Raw genomic sequence first — 24,859 nt, forward strand, 5'->3', positions numbered from 1 at the left:
AGGAATCAAGTCCAGTGGCTCCTACCCTTCCCCTCTGTCACCTCGACTGGCCATTCACACATGCATGTGCACACAGAGGCACAGATTGTGGGGGAAGGGAAGTTGCCACAGCCTCCAAAAAGCTATGCCAGCCCGACACCACCCTGTCTTTAACATGGGTCTGAGCCTTCAGGGTTTTGTCTAGCCTTCAGGCATTTCACCATGTTATTATGCTGCGTTGAAGTCTCTGAGAAAGGCCACATATGGCATGACCTGTGATGCAAAGCTACTGTTTTTAGAGGAACAGGCTGCCCCATCCCTGCAGTCTGTTGGGCCACGGACGTGGGGGCAGGAACATACGGAGGACTGCAAACACCAGTGCAGCACAGGAATTGACATAAGGGCACCGTGGCTCCCAACGATTTTCGATCATCTGCCTCGCTGTGACTAGACGCAGACATGAGTCACCCGTGAGCTTTGGCTTTGAAAATATGAGAAGTTTTGCTTTAACCTTGTGTTTCCCTGTGGTAGCAAGGCTTAGAAACAACATTTTGGATTCAAGCCCATCCCAGAACAAAGGGAGGAATTTCAGCATAGATGAGAGGCCCAATTCAGTTACCCAGGCACAGGCAGCCAATGCCATTTTTCTTGAAACACCCAGGAAATTGGCACAGAGCTGGGACACATCACACTGACCTGCTGGAGACCCCAACTGGGGGCCAGCTGGGGTTGAAGAAGATCTTCTGCTGGCACAAGGCGCTTGACTGATCCCAGCCCTGGGGAAGGATTTGGGCTCATCATTGCAGATAACCTACATGGGAGTGGTAAATATGGACACCTACATGTGATTGAGGCAGCTGAGTACCTGTGGAGACCTAGCAGTGCCTGGAGGACTGTTCACCTGCCCAGATATAAGTGGTACTTACTGGAGACCTGAATAACTTGGCAGACTCGGTTGTATCGACTAAACCTCACTGGCTGCAAAAGGAGCCAGGGCACCTTCTTCATGTGCAGGCATCTGCAGTTAGGGGCCCCATCGAGGTGTCTGCCCTGGGGAGCCAAGTGCCACCCTGGGACCCTGGTTTCCAGCTTGCTGCACTCACTTCAGCAACATGCTCCAGTCCTTCCACCCGTAATGTTGAGCTTCCCCAAGCCACCTGCTTGAGGAGTTCTTTGCTAAGGGTTTCAGAGAGCTGAGGTCCATACACAAAAGGCCACAACCTGGTATTTTTGATATGAAATATCAAGCAGCATCATAAAGATAAACTGCTCCAAGAGTGAACTTCACTCTCTGCTTGGCAGACTTAGCTGGGCTCTCCCTTCCCACCTTGGGGCAGGCCTGGGTGTGGGGGTCCCAGTGCATCAGCATCTCCCACCAGACTGCAATGGGCCAACGCTCCCCAGATCTCTCCATAAGGTGGAGACACGGTCCATCCCACCGGGGTCCCTGGAAGCCCTTCTCTCCCCCTCTTTCTCTATGGAACTACAGTGACAGTGCATTACCTAGCGCGAGGCATTGCAGACTGTTTACAGGCTTCTAGAGTTCCCAGGCGCTTTAGGACAGGGTCCTGCTGCTGTTTCCAAATGGACAGCCAGGACGTTTATAAGTGAACTTTTCTCTCCATGTCTATTTATTATATGTAAACATTTGCCAGAAAAACACCACTCGGGCATGCTCAGTACTGGCCAGGTCATTGCAAAAGGCAACAGCGGTGTCACATGTGATAACAGCGAGAAGCCCGTGTGTGCCTATTCTTAGCGCTGGAATGTATACAATGCCCCACCGCCTCGCCGCTCCTGCGCACAGATCCCGAAAGCGGCAAAAGTGACTTCAGAATAAACACATCCAGAAATCACCCTCTATGAATCACTTACCTACTGAAAGAAACGTCCTGTGAGTTTATAGGTTTTTATCCAGGCTCTAGCTATGGAAAATCTCAGCAAGAAAATAAACGACAGAGAGTAAGTGCATGCAGTGAAGGACAACAGAAGGTAAACGTTTCTACCCTACCATTTCACTGCAGGTTGAGCAGTTAGCCATGACAATAGATAGTCATCATATTGTTCTGCCTGGCACTTAATTTAGTCATTGTGTGTCTGATTAACACTAAAAAAGCCACAGCTAAGCAGAGTTAATAAATAACCATTTTAATGCAGATTCCCAGTCTCCAGGGTTTCGTTTGCCCTGCCGCAGAGTTCAGCTCTGCCAGATTTACATTCTTTGGGAGTGACTAACTCTAGGGGAAAGAGATGCAAGCTACTAAACTGCTAATACTTTAAAATAGTGAATAAATGTCTAAGCACATTTATTCAACGCAATTAAAACGAACAAACCAATTGCTTCAGCTGTCCAGCTTTCATCCCAAATCAGTGAGATAACTTCAGTGCTTTTGCTTCTTGCCAGGGACACAGGCAGTGCTGACCTCAGAGCTGCAACCTATCTGATAACTTTATGAAAATTTTAAAGGGTCTTAGTGACCTTTTACTTTCTTTATTATTTTCCCACTGTGCTTAACCCATGTTCCGTTTCTATGCATAACAGTGAACGGATATTTAGAGCAACATCAAAGTCCCGATTTTTTCCCTTGAAGCTGGATATTTCAATAAAAGCTGCTAAGAATTTGGTTTTTTCTGCCAAGTCCAGAATTCATATCTCTTTTGTTTTGCTATGGAGGAGGGATTCACTGAGAGGTTTCTCTTCAAAGACCAGGACTTCTCTTCCGAACTGCTGAAGCAGCTGAATGCTCTGCGGCAGAGCGGGATGCTGACTGATGTTACCCTCTGCTCCGGAGGCTCCGAAATCCCCTGCCATCGAAATGTGCTGGCTTCCAGCAGTCCATACTTCAAGGCAATGTTCTGTAATGACTTCAGAGAGAGTCGCCAGCCTAAAGTCATCCTGAAGGGCATCGACGCTGAGATTTTGGATCAGATTATTCTTTATGTTTACACAGGGGAGATTCTTATATCTGCTGAGAATGTCCTGTGCCTGTTGGAAACGGCCTCCATGCTGCAGTACGCTAAGCTGTTTGAGGCCTGCTCTGCCTACCTCCAGGACAAGCTGACTCCTGACAACTGTCTGAGCATGATCAGACTGGCAAAACTCTTGAACTGCCAAAGCCTGAATAAGAAAGCCAAGGCTATGGCTTTGAAATGTTTTCCTGAGGTGGCCTCTTCTGAGGACCTGAAGAACCTTTGTCCCTTGGAGCTTATCGATTACCTTGGGGATGATGAGCTCTGCGGCGAGGAGGAGCAGGTCTTTGAGACACTGATGGTCTGGATCCGACATGACCTCCAGGCAAGACAAGGCTATATCCAAGAGTTGTTCAAGAAGGTCCGGCTTCAGTACGTCCACCCAACTTTCCTCTTCCACTTCATTGCCAATGACTCCCTTGTTCAGGCCTCACCCACTTGCAGGAGCATCCTTGAGTCAGCCCGGAGACATATGTTTTCCTTGTACAGCACCAACACACCTGACATCAAGCCCATGGTGCACGTTCCTCGCAGATACTCCAACCAGGAGTTCCTCATCATCATTGGTGGCAGGAAGAACAGCCAGCAGACAACAAGGGATGTCCTGCTCTATGATGACAAGACAAACCAATGGCTAAGCCTGGCCAAACTTCCTGTGCGCCTGTACAAAGCCTCTGCAGTGAGCTTACACAGCAATATTTTTGTGCTTGGAGGGATGCCTGTTACCAATAAGAAAAGCCCAGTCAGTGATAATATTTATATTTACTCCCTCAAACTCAATCAGTGGAGGTTGGTTGAGCACATGTTAGTTCCACGTTACTCCCACAGAAGCTTGGCATATAAAAATTATATTTTATCATTCGGTGGAATTGGTGAAAACCAGGAAATCCTGAATTCTGTGGAAAGATACGATAGCATCTACAACACCTGTGAGAGCATGGCAAACATGCCTGTCGCTGTCCTTCACCCTGCTGTTGCTGCCAAAGATCAGAGGGTCTACCTCTTTGGGGGAGAAGATATTATGCAAAACCCTGTCCGGCTGATCCAGGTAATGGTCAGACCTGCTAGTCGTAGGCAGTTTCATCTAAGGTATTCATCAGTTCATCACCCTCCTGAGGAAATCAAGCCCGCCAAAACTCGTTATTGCGAGTTGTCTCAAGAGGCAGGATGAGCTGACACATGGCTTCAGGGAAGTCTTGTCTGCAAGGAGCATTGCAACTCTTTCATTTTCCCCTTCGAGTGTTTTTCAGGCACAAGCCCCAAGGTACCTCTTTGGGTGTCACTCAGCTCTGCTGCTGGTGGGCATTAGGGCCAGGGCTGCTGCAGGTCATGCTATGGCAGGCAGCGGCTGACTCCCCTACCTGGCTTCATGCCTGTAGCCAATCTCACCAAAATCAGTGCTTTCCACTTGGCAGCTGAGCCGGGGGCTCAGCCGTGCACCTGCTCGCTCGCAGCAAAAGCAAAGATTCACTATCATTAGATCAATTAGATTCTCACTCATCAAAGGGACAAGACTTACACTGACAGTTATTTCATATAAACAGTTGTGTTAAAAATGTGGCTCTTGCCACATGTTGCTGGCTCTCTGCCTGCTTTCAGCAGTTATACTCTATTAGGAGGAAAAAATACATTTAAATCCTTTCTTATCTGATTTGATGCTTTACCAACATTGTAGTGTTACTTTTCCCATAAGTGTTTTTCACTAGTTTAGATGTTTTAGCTAAGAAGGATCATTAAGGGCTAAGATGGCAGCCAGCATACGAGCAATACTTCTTTATGGTGATAACGCTACCTGATTATCAGGGGGAAGGAAATGTATTTATCAGTAAGTGGGGAGATGTCCTGGAGATATTTGCTATATTAAGAAGCGGATGACATGACATAAAAGTTTGCATCGCCCAGATACAGATGACTGAATGATGATTATCTGGCAACAGGTCTTTTTCTCACATAAATTATGACTTAGATACCACCCTAAGTTCCACCAACAAGTCCCTTTACCAATCTGAGTGCATACCAGCCACCAGCACAAATACAGCAGCTGGGCAAACACGGTGGCTGCCAGCAGAGCTAGGTGAAGTTGAGGTTTGCCTAGGAAATTGCTAAGGCTAAGGGAACAATACACTAACTGGAAAATGAAATGACATATCTTGCACTTTGGGAAAGCATTATCCAGGAGTTACAGTGATTTAATTGCCATGCAGAGATTTACAGCCAAGAAGCTTGCATACGGCAGATACACTCTCCCTTAGTGCATGTGCTAGCATCTCCTGAGCAGACAAGCCTGGAGAATTAGAACACTTTCCAAGGAGACATATTAGGAAAAAACAGTGGGTAAATTCTCAGATTTCCAGCAGTTCAAGCCAGAGGATTGTATTCATTAGGGCAAAATAAAAACCATAAGTTCCTCTGTAATTATAATTGCCAGCTAAAATGCAACATAAACATCTGTGTGTGTATCTTTATTTATTTGTCAGGTTTACCATGTCTCCAGGAATATGTGGTTTCGGATGGAGACCAGAGTGGTGAAGAATGTCTGTGCACCAGCTGTCGTGATTGGAGACCAGATCATCATCGTAGGTGGTAAGGGCCCTGTTTCACCCTCCTTCCCGCCTCCCCCTGCCCTGCTCCTGCAGGATTTTGTAGCCTTGCTGCTTGGGGTCCTCCCTCAAAAAGCACATGGAGCTTGCAAAGGAAAGGAGGAGTGTGCCCACCCTCCATACGCATCCCTCATGGGGTCTCATGGCCATGGAAGTGGGGACAAGTTCTCCACAAGGCATCTTCTTTAGCAGGACCTGAGTGGGGAGAAACTGGGGAAAAGCCAATGCAAGTTACTGCTCTGCAGAAGAAGGGAGGAAGCCAAGGGCACGGGGGTCCTGCTCCTCCCCTGCTGACTCACAGCCTGGACCTCCCTGACTGTTCATCTTGGAAGGGTGGAGAGCACGGTTACCACAAGGCCATGGATGGCTTGTTGGGATGGGTGGGCTACAGGGCTCCAAGGGGTCAATCGGTCCTGTAGATGCCTCCTGAAATGTGCTGAGAGGGCTGTGAAACACTTGGAGAAGGGAAACTTCTCTGTGTCTTTTTCAACCTGAGGACCAGCATCTGTCTGTGGCATTTTGATGGATCACCTGTCATTGGTAGTTTGACACTCTACAGCCCTTAATGCAGCTCCCCTAACCACAGGCTGGTATGAGGAAGCAGGTGTTATCAGGCAGGGAAAATGGGAAATGAGGAAGGTTTAGCAGAGCAGAGGACTGAACCCAAATGACACAGAACTCGAACGTGGTGTCATGTCTCAGTGGTAGGCTGCTGCTACCATTTGCAGTGAGAACAGGGGAGAGCTGAGTCAAAAGGTCCATAAGGAAAGTGGCTTCAAGGCCTGCAAAACATGGGCCAGAGCAGTTTGTTTGCCATGGGCACTCTTGATTATCACAGGGACACACAGGCAAGGTACTGCCGGGTACCAAGCTTCCACACCTCCATTGGTCCCAGTCAATGGCCCTGGTACCAGCCCTTACCTCTCAGCAGATGCGAAGTTACATCACTCCTCAGTGGAAGAGCTGTCCATTGGGTCACCAGCATGGTAGCCAGCACAGACGTGGTACCTAGGGCTTTGGGAGTGAAGCAAGCACCGGTGGCACTTTGCTGTTGAGTACCCAGATCCATTCAGTAGAAAGCTATGACTCCAACCCAACAAGACATTGTTGCTCCCTTCCCATGTGCCGTTGGTTTCTGTATTTCCTAGTGAAGCTCTAGGAGTCTGTTGGATGAAAAGGAATACTCTGGGACATTTGAAGGCACATGCAGAAAACTGCAAGCTCCAACTGTGTTTGACAGGTTGCTTGCCTGATCTGATGTGTTTTATGGTGCTCATTGAGCCTTGGCTGCCAAGGTGCTATGAGACAGGTTAAGGACAAACAGGAAGGGAAGATAGACAGACAGGCATTCTTCTGACACATCATCACTTCCCAGCTTAGATGTCTTAATTCTGCCAAATTATGTACCAGTATAATAGGTTTTGTTGAAGACTAGCAGGAAATACATTATCATTCCTTCTGCTGGCCATAAGCTCTAATTCCCATCTGTCTCCTCCACCTCTGGCTTTGCATTTAGGGTACACCCGGAGAATAATTGCTTATGATACAAAAGGCAACAAGTTTGTTAAATGTGCAGACATGAAGGACAGACGAATGCATCATGGGGCCACTGTCATCAAGAACAAGCTGTATGTCACAGGAGGACGTTGTCTCACCGCGGACAATGTCATCGAGGACTTGGATTCCCTGGACTGCTATGATCTAGAGACTGATACATGGACACCGAAGGGAAAACTGCCACACAAGCTCTTTGACCATGGGTGCCTTACACTCCAGTGTGTCCCCTGTTCTACCCTTCTCTAAATGACCTTTGGACATTTTGCACTTTCCTTCCCAGAAAGGACCCACCTTGCTCTGCAGAGAGCACATGGGGAATCCTCATGGGGTCCCATGAACTCCTGACCTTGAAGGCACCAGTGGCATTAGTCGTTCCCCAAACACTCTGCCAGAAAGGTCATGAGCTTTGTGCTCATGCCCTGTTCACCTGACCAGTATCGCATGTGGTGGTCTAATCCAGCCCCGAGGCCCTACCCAGCGCCTCAGCAGAAAACAGGAAGAAGATGCTGGGTAAGAACCTGGTGCAGGATTTGGCCTTGTACAGACTTTAAAAAGAAGGGTGAATAGGAATGCTGGTATCTCCAGAGAAAGTAAGATCTGGGTAACCTGCATCTGTTAGCATGCACGCTCCGCTGCATGCCGCAGCCCTTTGCTGCTCGGTGCTGACCAAGCTTTCCATTTTGAGTAGTGGGAACATTTAGAATAGGAAGCCCCAAGCTCTAGTCTTATAGCCAGCCCAGCAGCAGCTGCCTGCATTAGCTACAGCAGTCATCTCATAAAAAATAAAATTTTAATGTTCCTAACATCAAATTAGAAATTAGCAAAAGGTTGATGCTTTGATCTGAACTCTCACATCGCAGCAAGATGCAGATTTTACTTTTATGAGCTACCACTCTTTCACAGTGCAGGGAAGATTTTTGTTCCATCTGCCTGCTCTGCAAACAAGCGGGAGAAGGTGGGGTGGGAATGAAGATTGTCTGCATCTTCTTTTTTGAGGGATCTTGTTTTGCAGGGAGCTGGCTTCTCCTTTTGCATCAGGGATAGCAGTGCAGTTAGTTAGGAAGCCCTTTGGCTGATGGAATTCCTGAAATCTGGAATAGCAGAGAGGACACATGGGGGAAGGGGATGTAAAAGAGAAGAGGTATTTGGGAGGAACAATTTTTTTTTCTCTTTCTCCTCTCTCCAAACCACTGGAAAACAGCGATGAGAGAAAGCCAGTGACAGGAAACCAGCTTTCCAAGAAAGGCAAGTCTAAGTCTGCCACTTGGCAAAGCAGCTCTGGCTCCACCAATATTTTTGTGGGGTTCTGCCACTAAGTGCATATTTTTAAAGGGAGGGGATTAATCATCAGATACTGAACAGGCGAATTGTGAATTGCTGTCAGGTCACCAGGCTTGGTAAGATTGCTGAGATAGCAAGGAGCTTTAAAAAAATCACTGATGACCACCATCCAGAGAAAAGATGGCAGAAACATTAACCCTTTTTCCTCATATTTGAAAAAAAGTGGGGCTTTTCCAAGGATACAGGGTGGCATGAGGAAACCACGCTCAACCCTCCTTTTCACAGAAGGCTGCACAGCCATGTGGTCACCACCACAGTGCCGGACACCAACTCCAACTGCTAATATCCCCTCCCATAAGTCTGTATCTGGGAGCAGAAGGGCGACGGGAATACTTAAGTAAGTGGGGGGCTGGAAGGAAGACTTGTGTATCAACTGCTGTTTTAACAATGCAAAATAAAATGGTTATTATTGTTTGTATGAGTTTTGTGTTCAGGAGTCCCCATTGTTCCCTTTGCTTTGTTGATAAAGGGAATTGTTTCTGTACCAGCAGTGTTTGCCAGGGTTTCCTTCTAAGGATCTGAGTAAACCTGCAAAAAATGAGTGGGAACCCAAACTCATCTCCCAGTGTGGAAGCCTTTGGCTACATTTTCCCTCTGTCTTTCAGTCTATATCATCATCTCCTCCCCGTGCAAAGCAGGACTAAATCACAGCACTTGCCAAATTGGACCGGAGCAGTGATTAATTCTGCTTCCTCACAGGCCAGCTCCAGCTCTCTGGAGAAAGAAGCCTTGTCATGGCCAATTATGGAAAGTCTGTCCCAGGGAGATGTTTATTCCTAACCCCACAGTGCCGCCTTCCCAAACTTCTTCCTGTTGTGACCCCACTCAGCTCCAAAACTCCAGGAGACACCAGTTGCTGCCATGTATTTTAGATGAGACAGATTCCTGCCAGGCTCGTGACTGTACCGAGAACCGAAGGAAAAAAGCTGACTTGGGGCCATAACCCCATGTTTGCAAACCACTGTTACAGTCATTGGTTCAGTCTTGGAAGCAAATAGATTTTTTTAATTCCCGTATCATATAACTAGTGATTTTCTCAGCATTCATGCGGGGACCAAATAGTACCTTGCACATCTGTAGCTGGGCAGGAAACGGGGAGTGCAAAGAAAAGGCACAGTCACAGCAGCACTGAGCACAGCATCCTTCCCTCAGCCCTCAGGAAGCCCTCACATCACCCCCAAGTCCTTGGAGATGCCAAGGGCTATGGCCAGCTCTGCTTTGGCTGCAACCCTTTCCTCCTTCTCTTCACAAACTCCTCACTTCATGCCCATAATTCAGGAATTTGGGTTTGCTGGACAGTAAGTACAAATCCTGGTTTCTGGTAGACTTCTGTCTTGTGGTCAGTTGGCTTTGATGCAAACTCTGACCAAAGCTTTTGGGGCCCTTTGCAAAAAGGGCTGAAACCAGAGAACAGTGGCGAGCCTTACTGAGGCAGACGAGGGCTGGCAGACTAGCTCTGTCACAGGGAGGCAGCAGTACATGCAGCTTCAGGGCAGGGGATATGCAGCCCCGGGGCAGACACTATGAGGAGAAGGGATGCTGCCTTTCTAATCAGGTGCTGGCCACCACCTGGCCCACCTAGAGCAATATCTAGTACCATCCCGAGTGCTTTGCAATTGTCGTACCCAGTGGTCCTATGGGTGAAAACACTTCTAGCAAAGGTTGACCAATGTACCCCTTCCTCCAGTGTGAGAAGGGGACATTCCTGACCAGGATCTGCAAGGACCGCTACCTGGAACACTTTCTGAGTCACTGCACGCTTTTCCAGAGGTCTCATCATCCTAATACTCAAGTGTTTGAGTGCTCGCTTAGATGGGAAGTCCCCATGGGAGAGCAGCAAAGTACTTTACAAATATGATGATGGCCCCATAAAGGGGTGGGAATCTATTGCTCTTCATTAAATAACCATGGAAGCCAAGGAAAAGCAGGTTTTAAGAAAGGGTTGTTGATTTGGGGGTCAACTTTTAGAAAGGCTGAGTGCCTGCTGCATTTTTTGAAACCAGGGAGTACTGCAAAGGCTCATCACCTCCAAAGTCTCACTCCCAGATGTCCCAAGACAGTCACTAGATCATGGAAAACATAGGACCACATGGCTGAAAGCAGCCTGCTCCACGGGACAGTGAGTTACCCAGTCCCTCGTGGCAGGTACTTGTCCAACACACTGAAAATCTCCCATGAGAGACACTCTGCTCCCTCCCTAAGTAACGTACTTGAGTGCGTTATTAACCTCACAGCTTTTAATACTATCTATCCTAAATCTTCTTTGCTACCATCCCCACAGAGATAAAGGGCAATTGATTACCCTTTTTGATACCATATTTTTTTTACATCTTTAAAGTTTATTGGGATGTTTCAAACTCTGTAGACTAAACAGACTTTCAATCTTCCCTCATAAGTCATGTTTTCTAGACCTCTGATCATTTTTGTTGCTCTCCTCTGGACAATTTCCAGTTTGTCTGGGGTTTTTTTGTTTTGTTTTTGTTTAAGTGCAGGGCTGTGGCTCAGCCTTGCAGTGTTGAGAAGAGGAATAAACCCTTTCTGCAGCTTACCTACAGCACTCCTAGTCTCACAGCCCAGAAGTGCTTTTACTTCTCACAGCAGCAGCAGATGACTGACTTGGGTTCAGCTGTGCTCGGGATTGAGGAATGCTTGCAAGTTTGGGCAAGGTCACATGGAAAGACTGCAGGAGATCCAGGATCTCCCAGGGTTATGCCGTAGCTCCATCTTTGCTTCAGCCCACCAGGATCCTGAGCCAGATCCTGTTGAAAACAATGTCTCTCCATGGGCTTTAGCAAGGGGCTCTGGACCGGGCCCTAATTACTGTGTTCTCAGCTGGATTCATCACTAATTTTATTAATTTTAACAGCAAATATTTGATGTTTGAGTCATTTTTTATACTAGAGGAAAAGTTTCAGGCAAAAGAAAAAAAAGGAAGGGAGGAGATTGCATTTTCTTTTTAACTTTCTTCTACTTCCCTTGATGCAAACTCAGAGCTGAATCCTGTTGCACAGGCAGCCTGTGGTGGCAGGCAGCTTTGCTTTGATCTTAGCAAAGAGCTTCATAGGTTAAGCCTGTGTTTTTTCACTGTAACCGTTTATCAAACAATACAGTCCTTTCCAAGGGCAGCCTTTTTCTTGCGCAGTAATATGTTTATAATTATAATGCATTTCCTGCTTCTTTTTGATTAAACACACCTGACAAAGTAGGAAAGATGTCGATGCATAAATAAACGGGCACTCTGAGTTCATTGCTTCGTCAGTCCTTTTTTTCCAAACGCCAAGGAGTTCACTAGGAGGTGAATCCTCTAGTTGAGAAGGAAACAATTGGAGAGAGCATATATGAATAGCGTACAGAGTAATTTATCCCTGGCATTGTTCCTTAGCTTGACCTGAGAGCCATTAATAATTGACAGCGGCAAAAACAATCCCTTTTAAAAAATATAAACATCCATACTTTTTTTCTAGCTGCATGAAAGCTCCCACACAGAAGTTAAACAGTCATATTCTCCATGGCACAAGTGAGCATGAATTCCTTGGTGCAAGTTTGCACCAGCAAAGGAGCTGAGACCTGCTAATCAGTGGACTGCTAATAATGCCTGCAGTAGCTATTTCTGATGAGTTTGCCCAGGGTCCAGATGAAGCACAGTGCATATGGAGAAACTGGCCTCTCAGGCTACCATTGCCACCAAAGTCAACGGGGCTCCTCAGGGTTTGTGCTGGAGCACTGGAGATTGATCTGGCCTCTTCTGTTTATTGAAGTTTCCAAAATAGTAGCAGAGTAGTGAGGAACCCAACTGCTCTGTCACTCGGCAAGTCACCCGCCGGCTCCAGCTGCCGCTTGTCACTTCTCTCCCTGGGGCTCTTTGTTTGCCTGTGCTTCTTTCATGTTGCAAGAACTCTTTCCGAGAAAGCAAGGAGCAGCATGTCTCGAGTAGCCCTGGGCCATTAGGTGGATGTCTTGTGGCTGCTTTAAACACGAGGCATCCTCACAGCTGTTGGAGACGTTTGGCTTTAGGCTGGGGGTGAGCCATGGGGTAAAATACTGTTGGAGGTGGGAAAGATGGCAATATCTGGTCCACTTCTTCATCTAGTCAGGAAGATGTTTATCAACCGCCCTCCTATACCTAATCCTCCCACATCTAGTCCTCTGAAGTTTGTTTCTTGATCAGGCTGTGTCTTCTGATGAATAAGCTATGTCCCTCAACCTCTCCCTAAAACAGGCATACTGAGACAAGGGCAAGGCATGTCACCTTCCTCAGGTCCCCTAGTCCACAGCTGTAATGAAATCCCCTGAGTTTTGCCCTGGTCTTGGCATATAGCTGAGGTTTGTCCCTGCTCTCAGACACCTCTTCAGGCCAAACTACTGGGCAGATGTGCTCTGCAGGTGCCACGCACACATGTTTGGAGGCAGCAACAACTGCCAGAGCACCAGGAAGTGACACCAAAGTGTCTGAAGTCCAAATTTTCAAGCTGATGGGATGCTCCTGGTCTGACAAATCAGCCAAAACCAATCTGAGCCTTAAAGCAGAGCCCTGACACCTCTCTGTGAGAGCCAGGGGACTGCAAGGGAATGTGGCTGGCCCCGAGGAGCAGAGAGCAAACTGCATAGAGGGTGCTGCAACATGAAACTTGGCTACAAGGCTTCAGTGCTGGGAAAGTGCAGTGTTATAACCAGATCAGCAGCAAGCCCTGGAATTAATAGGGTTGATTAAACCATTCTGATGTGCATGGTATGTGCAGATAAGGGCCCAGTTCCCAAGGGTTTCCAGTGAAAATTAGATGTTAACCATAACAGTACGTGACATCCCCTTACAGGGGTGAGGAAGGCTTCTGGAAGACAAGAGACAAGTACAAACCAAAGGGGCAAAAGAGGCAGCTCTTGGGAGAGCAAAGTCACGATGAACTTGCTGGTTCTGTTTTGATGCTGAAATGACATGGACCCTGGCACCAGGCAGATCGAAAGCAAGGGAACTATGCCTGCTTTATGTTGTTATGACACATATATTTCCCTGAAAATGACATTAAAGAGTACCAGAGGTTCAAACATTGTTCTGTTTATCTGTTCCTCGGGTAGGGCTGTTACTCTTAGAGACAGCCTGAGCACTGCAGAATATGGCCCCTGTCAAGAAAACTTTGCCTCTGGAACGAGGACCATTAGCAAGCATGACATGGGAAGCCAGCCCAGGGGGTCAGGGAGTGCACGGCTATTGCCCACTGCTGCCTGGCAGGATAACATCCCTTTGAGACATGCTCAGGGATGAGCCGCTGGAGGAAACTCCCCTGCCATGCACTGAGGTTCACAGATAGGAAGCTGATGGCAAAGGACGATTCCTCCCCAAGTTGTTGACCCAGGGTTCATCCTGCACAAAAGCATGGAAAGGCTCCTTGTCACCCAGGCTGTCAATGTTGCCTCCATATGCTTCAGGGCATGTTTCAGCCCTGGAATCCCTGTGCAGTGGAGCTTGCACCTGAATTTGCCATTAATGGGATCCCAGATTCCCCCTACCCATGGTGTGAACTAACCCATGCTTGTGCAAGCAATGCACACATAGCCCTGGCATCCGAAGGAGAAGACTCCCAGCAGCTTAACTGGGCTCCAGCTCAAGCCTTGACCAATGAGGAAAGCAGGGAGGTCTTATGCATGTTCTTCAAGTTGTTGTGATATCTAATGGCTAATTCAGACTTTTTTATAAGAAGGGAGGTGCTGGCTGAAGCCCTGAAGGCTTCTAGCTGAGAGATCCTGTTTAGGGCCTACAAGAGCTGTCCTTCTGCTCATTATAACTTGGAACAAATGTCAGTAAATAGAGTCTGTTTCTTCTCCAGGCATAGGGGGCTCTGGAAATTTTCTCAAGAGAAAAACAGCAACATGCAGTGAACGAAGTGGTGCCTGCAGACTGAAATACAAATGGCAGAGAAGCCAAAAGCATGTTCACCCTTCCAAGCTTGAGCTTATGTTTTTAATGGCATGAAACATGACATGCACAGTCAGTCATGGATTTCAAGCTGAGAGTCCATTATTTGTGATGGCAGTGTGAAATACACAGGTCCTTACTCCAAAGAGCTTACAAGAGATTCAGAGCAGAGGATACAGATGACCCTCAGGGCATCACCAGCTGGAGTTTCAAAGCATCCAGCTCATTTGTTAGACAATAGCAACACCTTATGCCATAACCTGGATAATTGAAGTACACCTCAAAAAAAAAAGTCAGCTCTTCCCTGTGGCTCCCTGGTCCACAGCCCATCCCACAGATCAGAGCACAAATGCAATCACACAAGTGCGAAGGCCCAGGGCTTCCTGGAAACTCAGGCAACACATGGCGGATGGGCATTAGCTGTCTAACACCAACCTCTTCTGTCCCCAAGTGCCCCATAGCTAGAAGGGCATCATTACCCTAAAACATACCTAGGAGAAGAGGTTTTTCCCTGGTTTTCTACACCTAGATTTTCCCCTTCCCCAGGAAAGGCAGCAGAAGGTTTGAGACAACTCTAGGAATGGGCACACAACTGGAAAAGTGGTTCCATTCTACTTATAAAAACAAATGCTCTATAGAGTGAGGAGAGAACATTCCGACAGCTCAGGGCTTTCTGATTTCCAGGCACAAACTATAAAAACCATTTAGATTGACTGAAAATACTTTGGCATTTCCCTTTCATATTTCCAAAGCAATTTCAAAGATAAGGTGATATGCAGTGCAGGCTGACCTTCCTAGGACTGTCACCAGGGAAGCGAAATGCAGCTGGGGAAATTATTACATGGATCAGTGGGGTTTTGCCTTTATCATATTTGTTTGATTCTAGAATACATTCTCCTCTGCTGATTTGTGGCTGGACTAATGCAAATACATGGATTTTCACGTAAATGCAACATACTGCTTTGGGGTCGCAGGATGTTGGTGAGCTCAGCTTGATCAGGAGAAAATCCCTACCTAGGTTTTAGCAGAAACCTGCAGGCACACTGCTAGCAGAATTGTGGTGCTGCCAGGCTCAGTGGGATATGGCACTTGCTAACAGCATGAGTCATTTGCCCTGGAGCCATAGGAGCAGAGAACATCTGAAGATCTAGATCAGATTGGTGAATCCGCAGCATCTGACACAGTTTAAGAGGTTAAGCCTTTTATAGACAAATGAGGGTAATTTTCATAGCTGAAGGGATTGGATTTTTTTAACAAATTAATAAACTCTAGGAAGGAAAATACTGAGATCTCTACTCAGTTAACTCCTTGGAGACGAGAGGAAGTTTGTCCAAGACAGGGATGGAGCCAAAGGAGACAGAAACTCAAGAATTCATTATCCTCATTGCTTTTTGTCCACTCACAGGATTAAGTTGCAATTTCAGGACAGTAAAAAGCATGCCTATGGAGCCAGACATTGATCTCCCTGCCTGGTGCTCGGGTGGGACTCCCCTGGCACCTTCGCAAGCACATTTGATGGGGGAAACTGGGAGGGACAAACTGGGTGTGCACCCATGGGGAAACAAGTCCCTTCTTTACAGGGGACTTTCTGTTCATCATTTCTTGTCTTACTTCATACTTTACTCTTGGTTATCACTAATGGTGGACATGAAAGTTAGCTTGCCAGTGTGTACCAGCAGTGGAGTTACATGGCATCATCAGTCAAGTGAGAAAGGATGCGACTTGCTGAGAGATTGTGGGTAAAATGCTATTTCTTTTAGGTCTCCATTGCCACGTCATTAAAATAAATAAGGATGATACCAACCCCACAAGTGCATTGCAAATGAATCCACTAAGGCCTAAAAAATGCTGTCTTTTGTGAATTGCCAAAGACTGCTGTTGTACAATCCCACTGCCACTACTGGCTATTTAGGAAGTAACCACACCTATAGAAACAGTGCTCCTAAATAAATATAATGATGATCTTAAATGAACTGGTAATCAGCTGGATAAGAACAAAGACTTATAAAATTAATATGGGCCTGAGAAACCTAAATGCTCCTTTAAAGACTGTCAGTAGAAAGCCTTTTATAAATTGTCAGGTTGGACGGGGCTCTGAGCAACCTGCCCTAGTTGAAGCTGTCCCTGCTCACTGCAGAGGGCTTGGACTAGATGACCTCTAAAGGTCCTTCCAACCTAAACCATTCTGTGATTCTATGAAATAATAGGGCTGAAGTTAGTCCCCACCTCCTTTTGCTACAATGTGTTTTTGTATACTGCTTTCCATAGAAATCGAGGATGGATTGAATATGGAATTATAAACCCGCTGGCATAGTGGGCCTTATAAAAAGGACACAAACACTTGCAGGGTTTGCACGTGGATTGTGCCCATGGACTAGTAATGCTTTTACTTAGGCAAGGGCTTTTCTGCTTGGAGGCAATCTCCCGAGTAGACTCAAAGATATGAAAATCATCCCTTCGAGGTCATCTGAAACTTTTTTTCAAATTCAGAGTAATGATGTATGGAGCACTCCATGCACTTATTTCATTCCCAAGCCTGCAACTTCAGATCATGCCAAAACATGGCATTTCCATAACATGCACTTCTACATCCAAGGTCTGTAGGACCAGGTCCGTGCTTGTTCTCTTGGAAGAAGCAAGCTTTTTAGTTCTTTCAATGTTTTTGCATCAGCCTTTCTGAGACGCCTTCTTATAACCTCCCCGCAGCATCTGTTTTATTTTAAAAGGATAAAAATGCATCAAAGTCTCAGACATTCTTGCTAATTTCAAGGTTCTCCAATTGCATTATTTATATTAATCCATTCCCTTTTTCTGTTCAGGGGTTTTTTTTTTTAGTTTAAGTTTCATATACACAGTGGCAAGGACAGAGACCTGCAGGGTGTGTTGTTTTTAAAAACCATTTTATTTTGGCTGTTCTGTGATAAAAATTGCCTGCAAATGTAGGATTGCAAGGATGTTTGGGCACCCGCCATCACTCTATTAACATTAAGCTGATCCTAGGAACTGGCAGTACTTGACTATCCAGTTCCCAAGCAGCATTTTTGAACTGCAGGAGTCCTTAAACCTTGTCTTCCAAGCATGACTTCTTAGGTCCCTGCACTCACCACCTGTCTTGGTAAGCTGAAGTCATCCCAAAATCCTAAAGCTACCATGAGGCACTCCATTCTTTGGCCTCTGCATGCCTGTCTCAACACAAAAGGGGACACAGTGTAGAGATGCCCAACAGGCAACCCAGGAGGTTCAACAGCGTATGCTTAATCTCTGCTGGTCCAAGTAAGATTCCCTAATTTATCCCCTGGAGTTTCATCTGACAGTAGATGGGTCAAATTCTTCAAAGCAGCCTCAGGGCATTGGTCAAGTCTCCCAGGACTAGCATGGAGCTCCTTGGTGCTCACTGTTTCTCACAACTTCCCAAAAGTGGGTCCACTCAGCATGCTTGCTACAAGTGAGGCACGCAAACCAATTAACTACTTTTGAAAATCCTGGCCTCCATCTGTTATGAAGAGATCCTCTTGATATCAGCACTGCCTGGAGTCAGCAAAGAGCTTTCCTTGTTTTCCTCAATCCTAATTTAAGCAAACTTCTGCTGACCTCTTCATTTTGGCCATTTGATTTCAATGGGAAATGGACTGCACGGGGACCTTTGACCTCAAGCCTTGTATATTTTCTCTAATATTCTTTTATCTTCACTAAAATGCATTTACTAATATTTTAAGCTAATGTTTCTTTTCAGAGGGTCACACACAGTTCAGCATGCATCTTGCATCCAAAGATTTCTCCAGGTCTCTAGTGTTACCGTTTGCTAAACAGGTCGGGTATTTACTTGCTGTTGCTGAAGTGAGCAAGCAGAGCCCTTCTAGCTGACATCTAAATAATGAAAGGAAAACTGTGTAAGCCATACTTTTTGAAGTAAACTGACCCATCTACATTTACAGGGTCAGGGGATTACAAGTGACCTCACATATCCCCATGTGACTGCCCAAGTTTCTACATAGCAGGAGAGAACAAGTCACACAGATGTAGTTACAGAAGTTGAAATGGGGATGCAGGGTAGACAAGGAAACGCCGCCAGATTTAGAGCAACAGGTGGTTCCTCTGTGGCACCCGCAAGGGACGAGTGAAGCTGGGTGCTGAGAGCAACCTCTGCCAAGGTGCCTGCACAGCATGGGGTGGAGCAGTGTCTGCAGGGATGGGGCACCGTGGAAATAAACAGAGGAACTGGCATCCACAGCATCAGTCCTTTCCTAGGATTGGACTTGCAAGAAGCTTTGGAGTAACCTGACCCTATGATAAGGTCTGTACCTTAGGACTTTGGAAACATGGGGTTTAGGCACCTGCTGTCCCAGACTGCGGGTGACTATCAACAAACCAGTTGGCCACAACATGCAGATCCTGGCAAGTGCTTAAATACCATCATAGATGTGGGTATTGGTGTCTCAGTTCTCTTGTTTCCTTTCCATGCTGGGGAGAAAATAGCTCTTCTTTTCCTTGCATGTTGGAGAAGACAAATGAATTGAGCCACACCAAATGCTATTTGAAATGAGGTCCTTATTTTAGGGAGTCCAGTCAACTCAGAAGAAATAACCCACTCCTCTGTTTCCAGCTCAACATGGGCACCTTGTGTGACCCTGCAGGTTTCTGCCCAGCAGAGGACAGGTCACGCAGAGGCGGTGACAGAAATCCAAGCAGAGTACTGCGATCCAGAGAAGATTATCAAGCCCTGGGCAGCTATGGGAGTGAACTCACAGCAGGTCAAGAAATAAACAGTTAGCACAGGGTTTGAAACACAGTCTCTGAGGAATCTCAGAGAGGCTTCCCATAGACATTTCAGTGCCTCATGTGGACACTGAGCTTGGTCCTCCACCATCCTACCCCTCATGTGGGCACTGGCACATAAAATGCACATGAAATACCGCAGAGCTTTAAGTCATAGTTTACCTCCAATTCATGCTCTTGTGCCTGTCCAAGAGAAAGGAAGAGCTGGGTTTTTACATACTAAGCTTACAGGATTACACTGCTGCTATGTGGCTGGGACTTTCAGAAGTTAAAGCCAGATGCAGCCAGACCCTTCCTAGTCCCACTGACCTTTTCCTACTGATGACTAACATCAGGCCTGCCTGTACGAGCAGAGAGCAAACAAGTCCAGAGTGGCAGTTCTTTGGCAGGGACTTAGTTTACCTTTCAGTGCCACATTTAATAACACTGGATGGCACTTAGTGGAATAGATTTTCCAGCAAGTGGCATGCCAAAGCCTTGATGAAATCAGGCCTTCTGTCTGATGTCAGTCACCTACCCTTTGCCAGTTCAAAAGTGCTACCCATGCTGGAAAATCAAGATACAAGGAGCACTTTAGCCCAGCAGCGCACAGCTAAACCTGGCCTAGCAATACAATGTAGTAAAATCAGGTCATCGGTGCATGGCCTTCAGTGTGTACTTCTACACTTTGTGTTAAATAACAGACTCACCTAACTACTGGATGTGCTTCCACATGCCTTCCTATCCTTGTGATGAGGAAACTTGCATGGCCACTGGAGCTGGAATATGTGCATAGACCTGGGTATCTATATGTGCCACGAAGTGGAAGTGCATCCACCACCTTATTTTGCAGACGTTCCCTAGCCGTTACAATAGTGTAGGCAAAGCTAATTCTCAGATCATGGCCTAAGCCTATCCTCGCTAAATATGCAAAAATAGACATTGTTCTCACCCTAGATTAGATTATAGTTTCAGTTCTTGTTGTTCCCTGGTGTCAATAGGAAGTATGTTCTCTGGCATTTGCATTAGGCCCATTTGCACCGGTCCCTGACGGCTGTGGAGCTGCAAGTTCTGCTACTGGGTGGCGACTTTGCCTCCTGGTCTTTTGTTTTCAAAATGCAGCTGCAGAGGAGAGGAGCATGGCACCATTACTGCTATGAAAGGTCTTTTCATTCTCTGTGGTTTCCGGGTTAGAGCTGTGTTGGCCGAGGATGCCTCCCCCAGGGTGGAGGAGTAATGGAAATGCAGCCTAAAACAAGATCAGGAGGAAGATGTGAAAATGAGTGCAAATGTACAGCATATGACTCAGTGCCACAAGGAATCTCTATCCCGTAAAGCCAAGATCACACCTCCCCTTGGTACCACAGAGCTGTTCCCACACAAGGAGAAGGCATTGTGTGGCATTCAGCATCTTAAAAAGGACTTATGTCCTGATTGAAAGTTTAATCATGGGAAAATGTTTTCAGGCCAGCAACACTGCAGCTTCAGAAAAGGGTAGGAAAAGCAAGCATGACGTGCTGCCTTCATTATCTGCTGTAAAATAATATGGACTGGATGGTGAGGCCAAATCTTCTGCTTGTGCAAATCAACAAAGCCTCACTGATGCTGAACTGATGCTGAACTGATTAACTCCAGCCGACGAGCTGGCCTTTGCCAGGAAAACCAGTCCTTGTACCGTAAGAGGTCTTTCACGGTGTACTACGTTTTAAATTTTCATTAACAGCCTCACCTCAGACTGTTCAGAGGAATTAAACTGTAGCTTTAGCACAAGGAGTAGGCAACACAAGCTGAGAAATACTAAAAACAACAGTTTCACAGAGAAAGAGCTTCCTCTCCCAGGTAAGTGTGAATAGGGCAAGGCAGAGTCAAGCCCAAAGATTAGGGCCAGGTTTGAGCCCAGACAGGATTAGGTCGGCAGTGAAGTCCAGGAAGCCATGAGGCAGACTAAAGAAGCTGCAGTCTGCTCTGAATCAAAGGTCCAGGGGAACTGGCATGGTTGAGGTCAAGGAGCAACATAAAGAGAGTTGGTTTTATTGCTGTTTATGTCTTGAGGATCAGACTCTTACCTGAAGCAGAAGTGGGATGCAAAGGAGCAGGATGGAGCACAGCTACAGGGAGTGGGACTGATGGTGGGACTGCTACACAAACACGATTGTGGGGCAAACATCAGCCCTGCTTCAGTTCTTCTTGGTGAAGCTTATGAAGCCCTGCCTTTCCCAAGGAGCTAACTGCAGTCAGGTGCACAGTGGATAGCCCAGGTAGAGCCTCATGGTCCTAGACATCTGAGCACACATCATGCTTGACACCAGCCCTCCACTTCCCCAGATGGGCCCCACCGATAGCTGAAGAGCAGCAGCATGCCACACCGCCTGCTCATCTGTCACGTGGCAGACAGAGCAATGCACTGGCCATGCAGCCAACGGAGCGCTGAGCCCCCGCAGGCTGCCTTGCAGCCCGGGGAGGCACATCACATTCTTCCGCCATGAGTGTGGCTCATCCAGCCGCACCCAGCTGCCTGCTGCATTGACAGCGGGCGTTGCAGTGCCAACCCTCCTGCCAGCAGCCTTCGTGGGGGATGCAGGAGGAGCTTTTCCAAGAAAGAAGATGCTCACAGAGGTGGCGGACTGCAGGTGTAACCCCCCACCACACTGGACAGATGGCTTTGGAGACAATCACCTCCAAGGAATTGCAAGAGGAGGGTGTCTCAGGTCACCCTGCACACTTGAGCATCCTACCAGCCTGGGAGACACCCTGAGGAGCCCAGGACTGGGGAGGGCCAGGACTCTGTTACCCCCTGGATCAGTAGGACGTGGCCAAAGGCAGGCCCTAAGGCATAGCAGGGCACATATCTTTTTTTTTTTTTGGGGGGGGTGGGCTGTGACGTGGCACATTATAAGACCCTCTGTGTAATTTCTTGCAGTAGCTGGTCTCTGCTGTGTTCAGTTTGTAAGTGCAATGACTGCTTTCCTAAGTGCTGACGAATGCCGCTGGCACCCGAGGTTCAGGATGTTCCCAAATAAAAATCATGTTTTCAGGGACACACGCACATCTTCCTCTCTTCCATGAATTTGCATGGCTGGAGCCTGGTGAACCGCTGACAAGGCACTAGGAGGAGCAGGACACAGGTCATTCTCTCGTATCCATCCTGACTTATTTGAAAGCGGACCTTGTTTCAAATACTAAGTGCTGAGTAGAAGATGCCATTTGTAACTCTTGGGAGCAGAGTTTCACTGTAGAGGCCCCACTCTCATTTACAATAAATTGCCTCATAATGTGTGGGTGATTTATGCCATTCTTCAACTATAAATTTTATTTACATCCACCCTTTACATTGTTAACGTGTAGTAATGTGACTGAGGGGTAAGTATAGCGACAACTTGTCTACAAGGAGAAATTAATCAGAATACTGTATGCATGAAGAGTGTTTTTCATCTTGGAAACCTGTCTGGTTTCCTCATGTGAAAAAAACCATTCACATCACAGATTCAATCTGCAGACATCATTTCCCTTGACCTGAACACTGCAGATATGTGCTGTATCTTCCTCTGAAATGGGGTCAGGAATTATGAGACTTTTCTGTAACTAACATTATTTTTATTCACAGTATTCACCCAAAGATCCCAAGCAGAGAGTAGAAAGCTTCCATGAGAGGCAATCTAAATTGTGAATGAAGATAAATTTGTCCTCTTTGTTTTCTTGGTTTGCTTTTCCAGCATCCAGAGAATATAAGTCTTCCTATTATAAGCTATTTTTCAAGGGTGATTTTACTTACTGTCAAAAATGAGCATTGTGAAATCAACTGTTAAATTTAGATCTTCAGGCTGTTTTCATCAGAACAAAAACATGGGGATTTGTAGCTGTCAGCTTCCCTAAAACTGATTCATACAGAAAGACTAAATCCTGAGCTCAGTTACCTTAAGGTGGTTTCCAATGATACCAGAGCCACAGGCATGAAATCAAGGTCCCTTTGGACCTTAGGATGAGGGATCTTTTGAGCATTTCAGGCAATGACCAGATCAGAAGAGGTAATTGGGAGAGAGACATTTTAGCAGTTTCTCACTGCTAGCTTCCTACTGAAACTTTTGAAAGAGGAAAACAACATTTCTGGTTTCTCATTTTTCTTTCTATTTTAGGATATTACTTTGGCTACAGTTGGAGCTTTCTAGCTTTGAGAGCCAAATTCTACCTTTAGGTCTGCAGGGCATTTTATCTGGGTGGGGAAGAAGAAAGTTGTCTGGAACAGGTGACGGAGGACCAGGAGGATTCTTCTGCACTCCAGATACTGGTCTCAGTGGATCTATGTGCATTTGGGATAATGTATTTTGTTTGAGAGGGGGCGGTTCTAGTACTACCCGCATCACTAAAACAAACACTGTGATTGCCTGTATTAGGGGCTAAATCTTCCCATGTAGTGTCTGATGACTTTTGAGGACAGATTGCTTAATATGATAAATTACAGTCAATTACCTTATTATTATGGATAAAGTATTTTCATACAACATGCCAGGGAGATGAACAATGCATATAACATGATGCCTCTGACTCCACACAAGTGTTTTCTGAGAAGAGATGTCCATCTGGTTCACTGGTAAAAGTGATATATTTTATCATTTCCCAGCAGAGGGAATCAACCAGTTACTGGATGAGCTCCTTCTTTCAGAGCTGTACTTTAGTCTTGGAATTTAGTCTAAGAACTGAACTCTGGGCCAAGACTCTGGTATCTGCCAACTTGAGATTTTATCCTCCTCTGTTAGTCCAGCAAACGAGACCAATGATCTGATACTGTGTCAGTTTAATTGCAGAAATTGCATTGTACCACCTAACACTTTTACGTCCAGGCTCATTTTTATGTTGTTTTGAACATCCATTACATCAGGTTAGTTTGTCCCAGTCCTGACATGGTACATCATCTCTGTGTTGCTTTTTCTAGGGGAAAAATACCAGCTTGCTACAAGACTGACTGCTGCTGACAGCCTGTACAGGATCAAGTGAATTAAAACCATGCATGTGGTTGGTCATAAAATTAGGTTTACATGTGAAGAGGTGTAACTCCAGTGCTGACTTTTTTGTACCCCATTAAACATTATGGAACCTGTAGTTAATGCCCTTTATGCTGCTGTGCTGGTTTTTGGCTGGGATAGAGTTAACTTTCTTATAGCAGCTACCATGGGACTGTGTTTTGGATTTGTGCTAAAAACACTGTTGATAACACAGGGATGTTTTCGTTACTGCTGAGCAGGGCTTACAGAGAGTCAAGGCCTTTTCTGCCTCTCACCCCACCCCACCAGCGAGTGGGCTGGGGGTGCACAAGGAGTTGGGAGGGGACACGGCTGGGACAGCTGACCCCAACTGACCCAAGGGATATTCCACAACATAAGACGTCATGCTCAGCATATAAAGCTGGGGGAAGAAGAAGGAAGGGCAGGATGTTTGGAGTTAAGATGCTTTGTCTTCCCAAGTAACCGTTATGAACGATGGAGCCCTGCTTTCCTGGAGACGGCTGAACACCTGCCTGCCCATGGGAAGTGGTGAATGAATTCCTTGTTTTGCTTTGCTTGTGTGTGCAGCTTTTGCTTTATGTACTAAACTGTCTTTATCTCAGCCCACAAGTTTTCTCACTTTTACTCTTCTGATTCTTTCCCCATCCCACCGGGGGGAGCGAGCAAGTGGCTGCATGAGGCTGAGTTGCCAGCTGGGGTTAAACCACAACAGCTGCCAACTGCATGGTCCATTTCAATGGTAAAGA

General features: G+C 46.4%; 1 protein-coding gene across 2 annotated transcripts; it reads left to right on the forward strand.

Moving 5' to 3' along the window:
- Positions 1-1,734: 1,734 nt before the first annotated feature.
- Positions 1,735-8,855, forward strand: KLHL38 (kelch like family member 38). Of its 2 annotated transcripts, none has more exons than XM_064442129.1 (4): positions 1,735-1,971; positions 2,522-3,997; positions 5,427-5,532; positions 7,066-8,855. In XM_064442129.1, the coding sequence occupies exons 2-4, from the start codon at positions 2,648-2,650 to the stop codon at positions 7,350-7,352; spliced, it is 1,743 nt and encodes a 580-aa protein (XP_064298199.1). In that variant the 5' UTR covers positions 1,735-1,971; positions 2,522-2,647; the 3' UTR covers positions 7,353-8,855. The 2 variants fall into 2 exon arrangements, with proteins under 2 accessions (XP_064298199.1, XP_009499388.2); XM_009501093.2 differs by having other exon boundaries at positions 2,685-3,997.
- Positions 8,856-24,859: the final 16,004 nt, after the last annotated feature.

The sequence above is a fragment of the Phalacrocorax carbo genome, chromosome 2 (genome assembly GCF_963921805.1).
Source record: "Phalacrocorax carbo chromosome 2, bPhaCar2.1, whole genome shotgun sequence".
Taxonomy (NCBI): Eukaryota; Metazoa; Chordata; class Aves; order Suliformes; family Phalacrocoracidae; genus Phalacrocorax; species Phalacrocorax carbo.

Bases quoted from the DNA above. Each gene is read 5' to 3' on its own strand.
- KLHL38 (XM_064442129.1), top strand. From the start codon at position 2,648: ATGGAGGAGGGATTCACTGAGAGGTTTCTCTTCAAAGACCAGGACTTC. The intron at 3,998-5,426 runs GTAATGGTCAGA...TTTATTTGTCAG, and splicing joins ACCCTGTCCGGCTGATCCAG to GTTTACCATGTCTCCAGGAA. The intron at 5,533-7,065 runs GTAAGGGCCCTG...CTTTGCATTTAG, and splicing joins CCAGATCATCATCGTAGGTG to GGTACACCCGGAGAATAATT.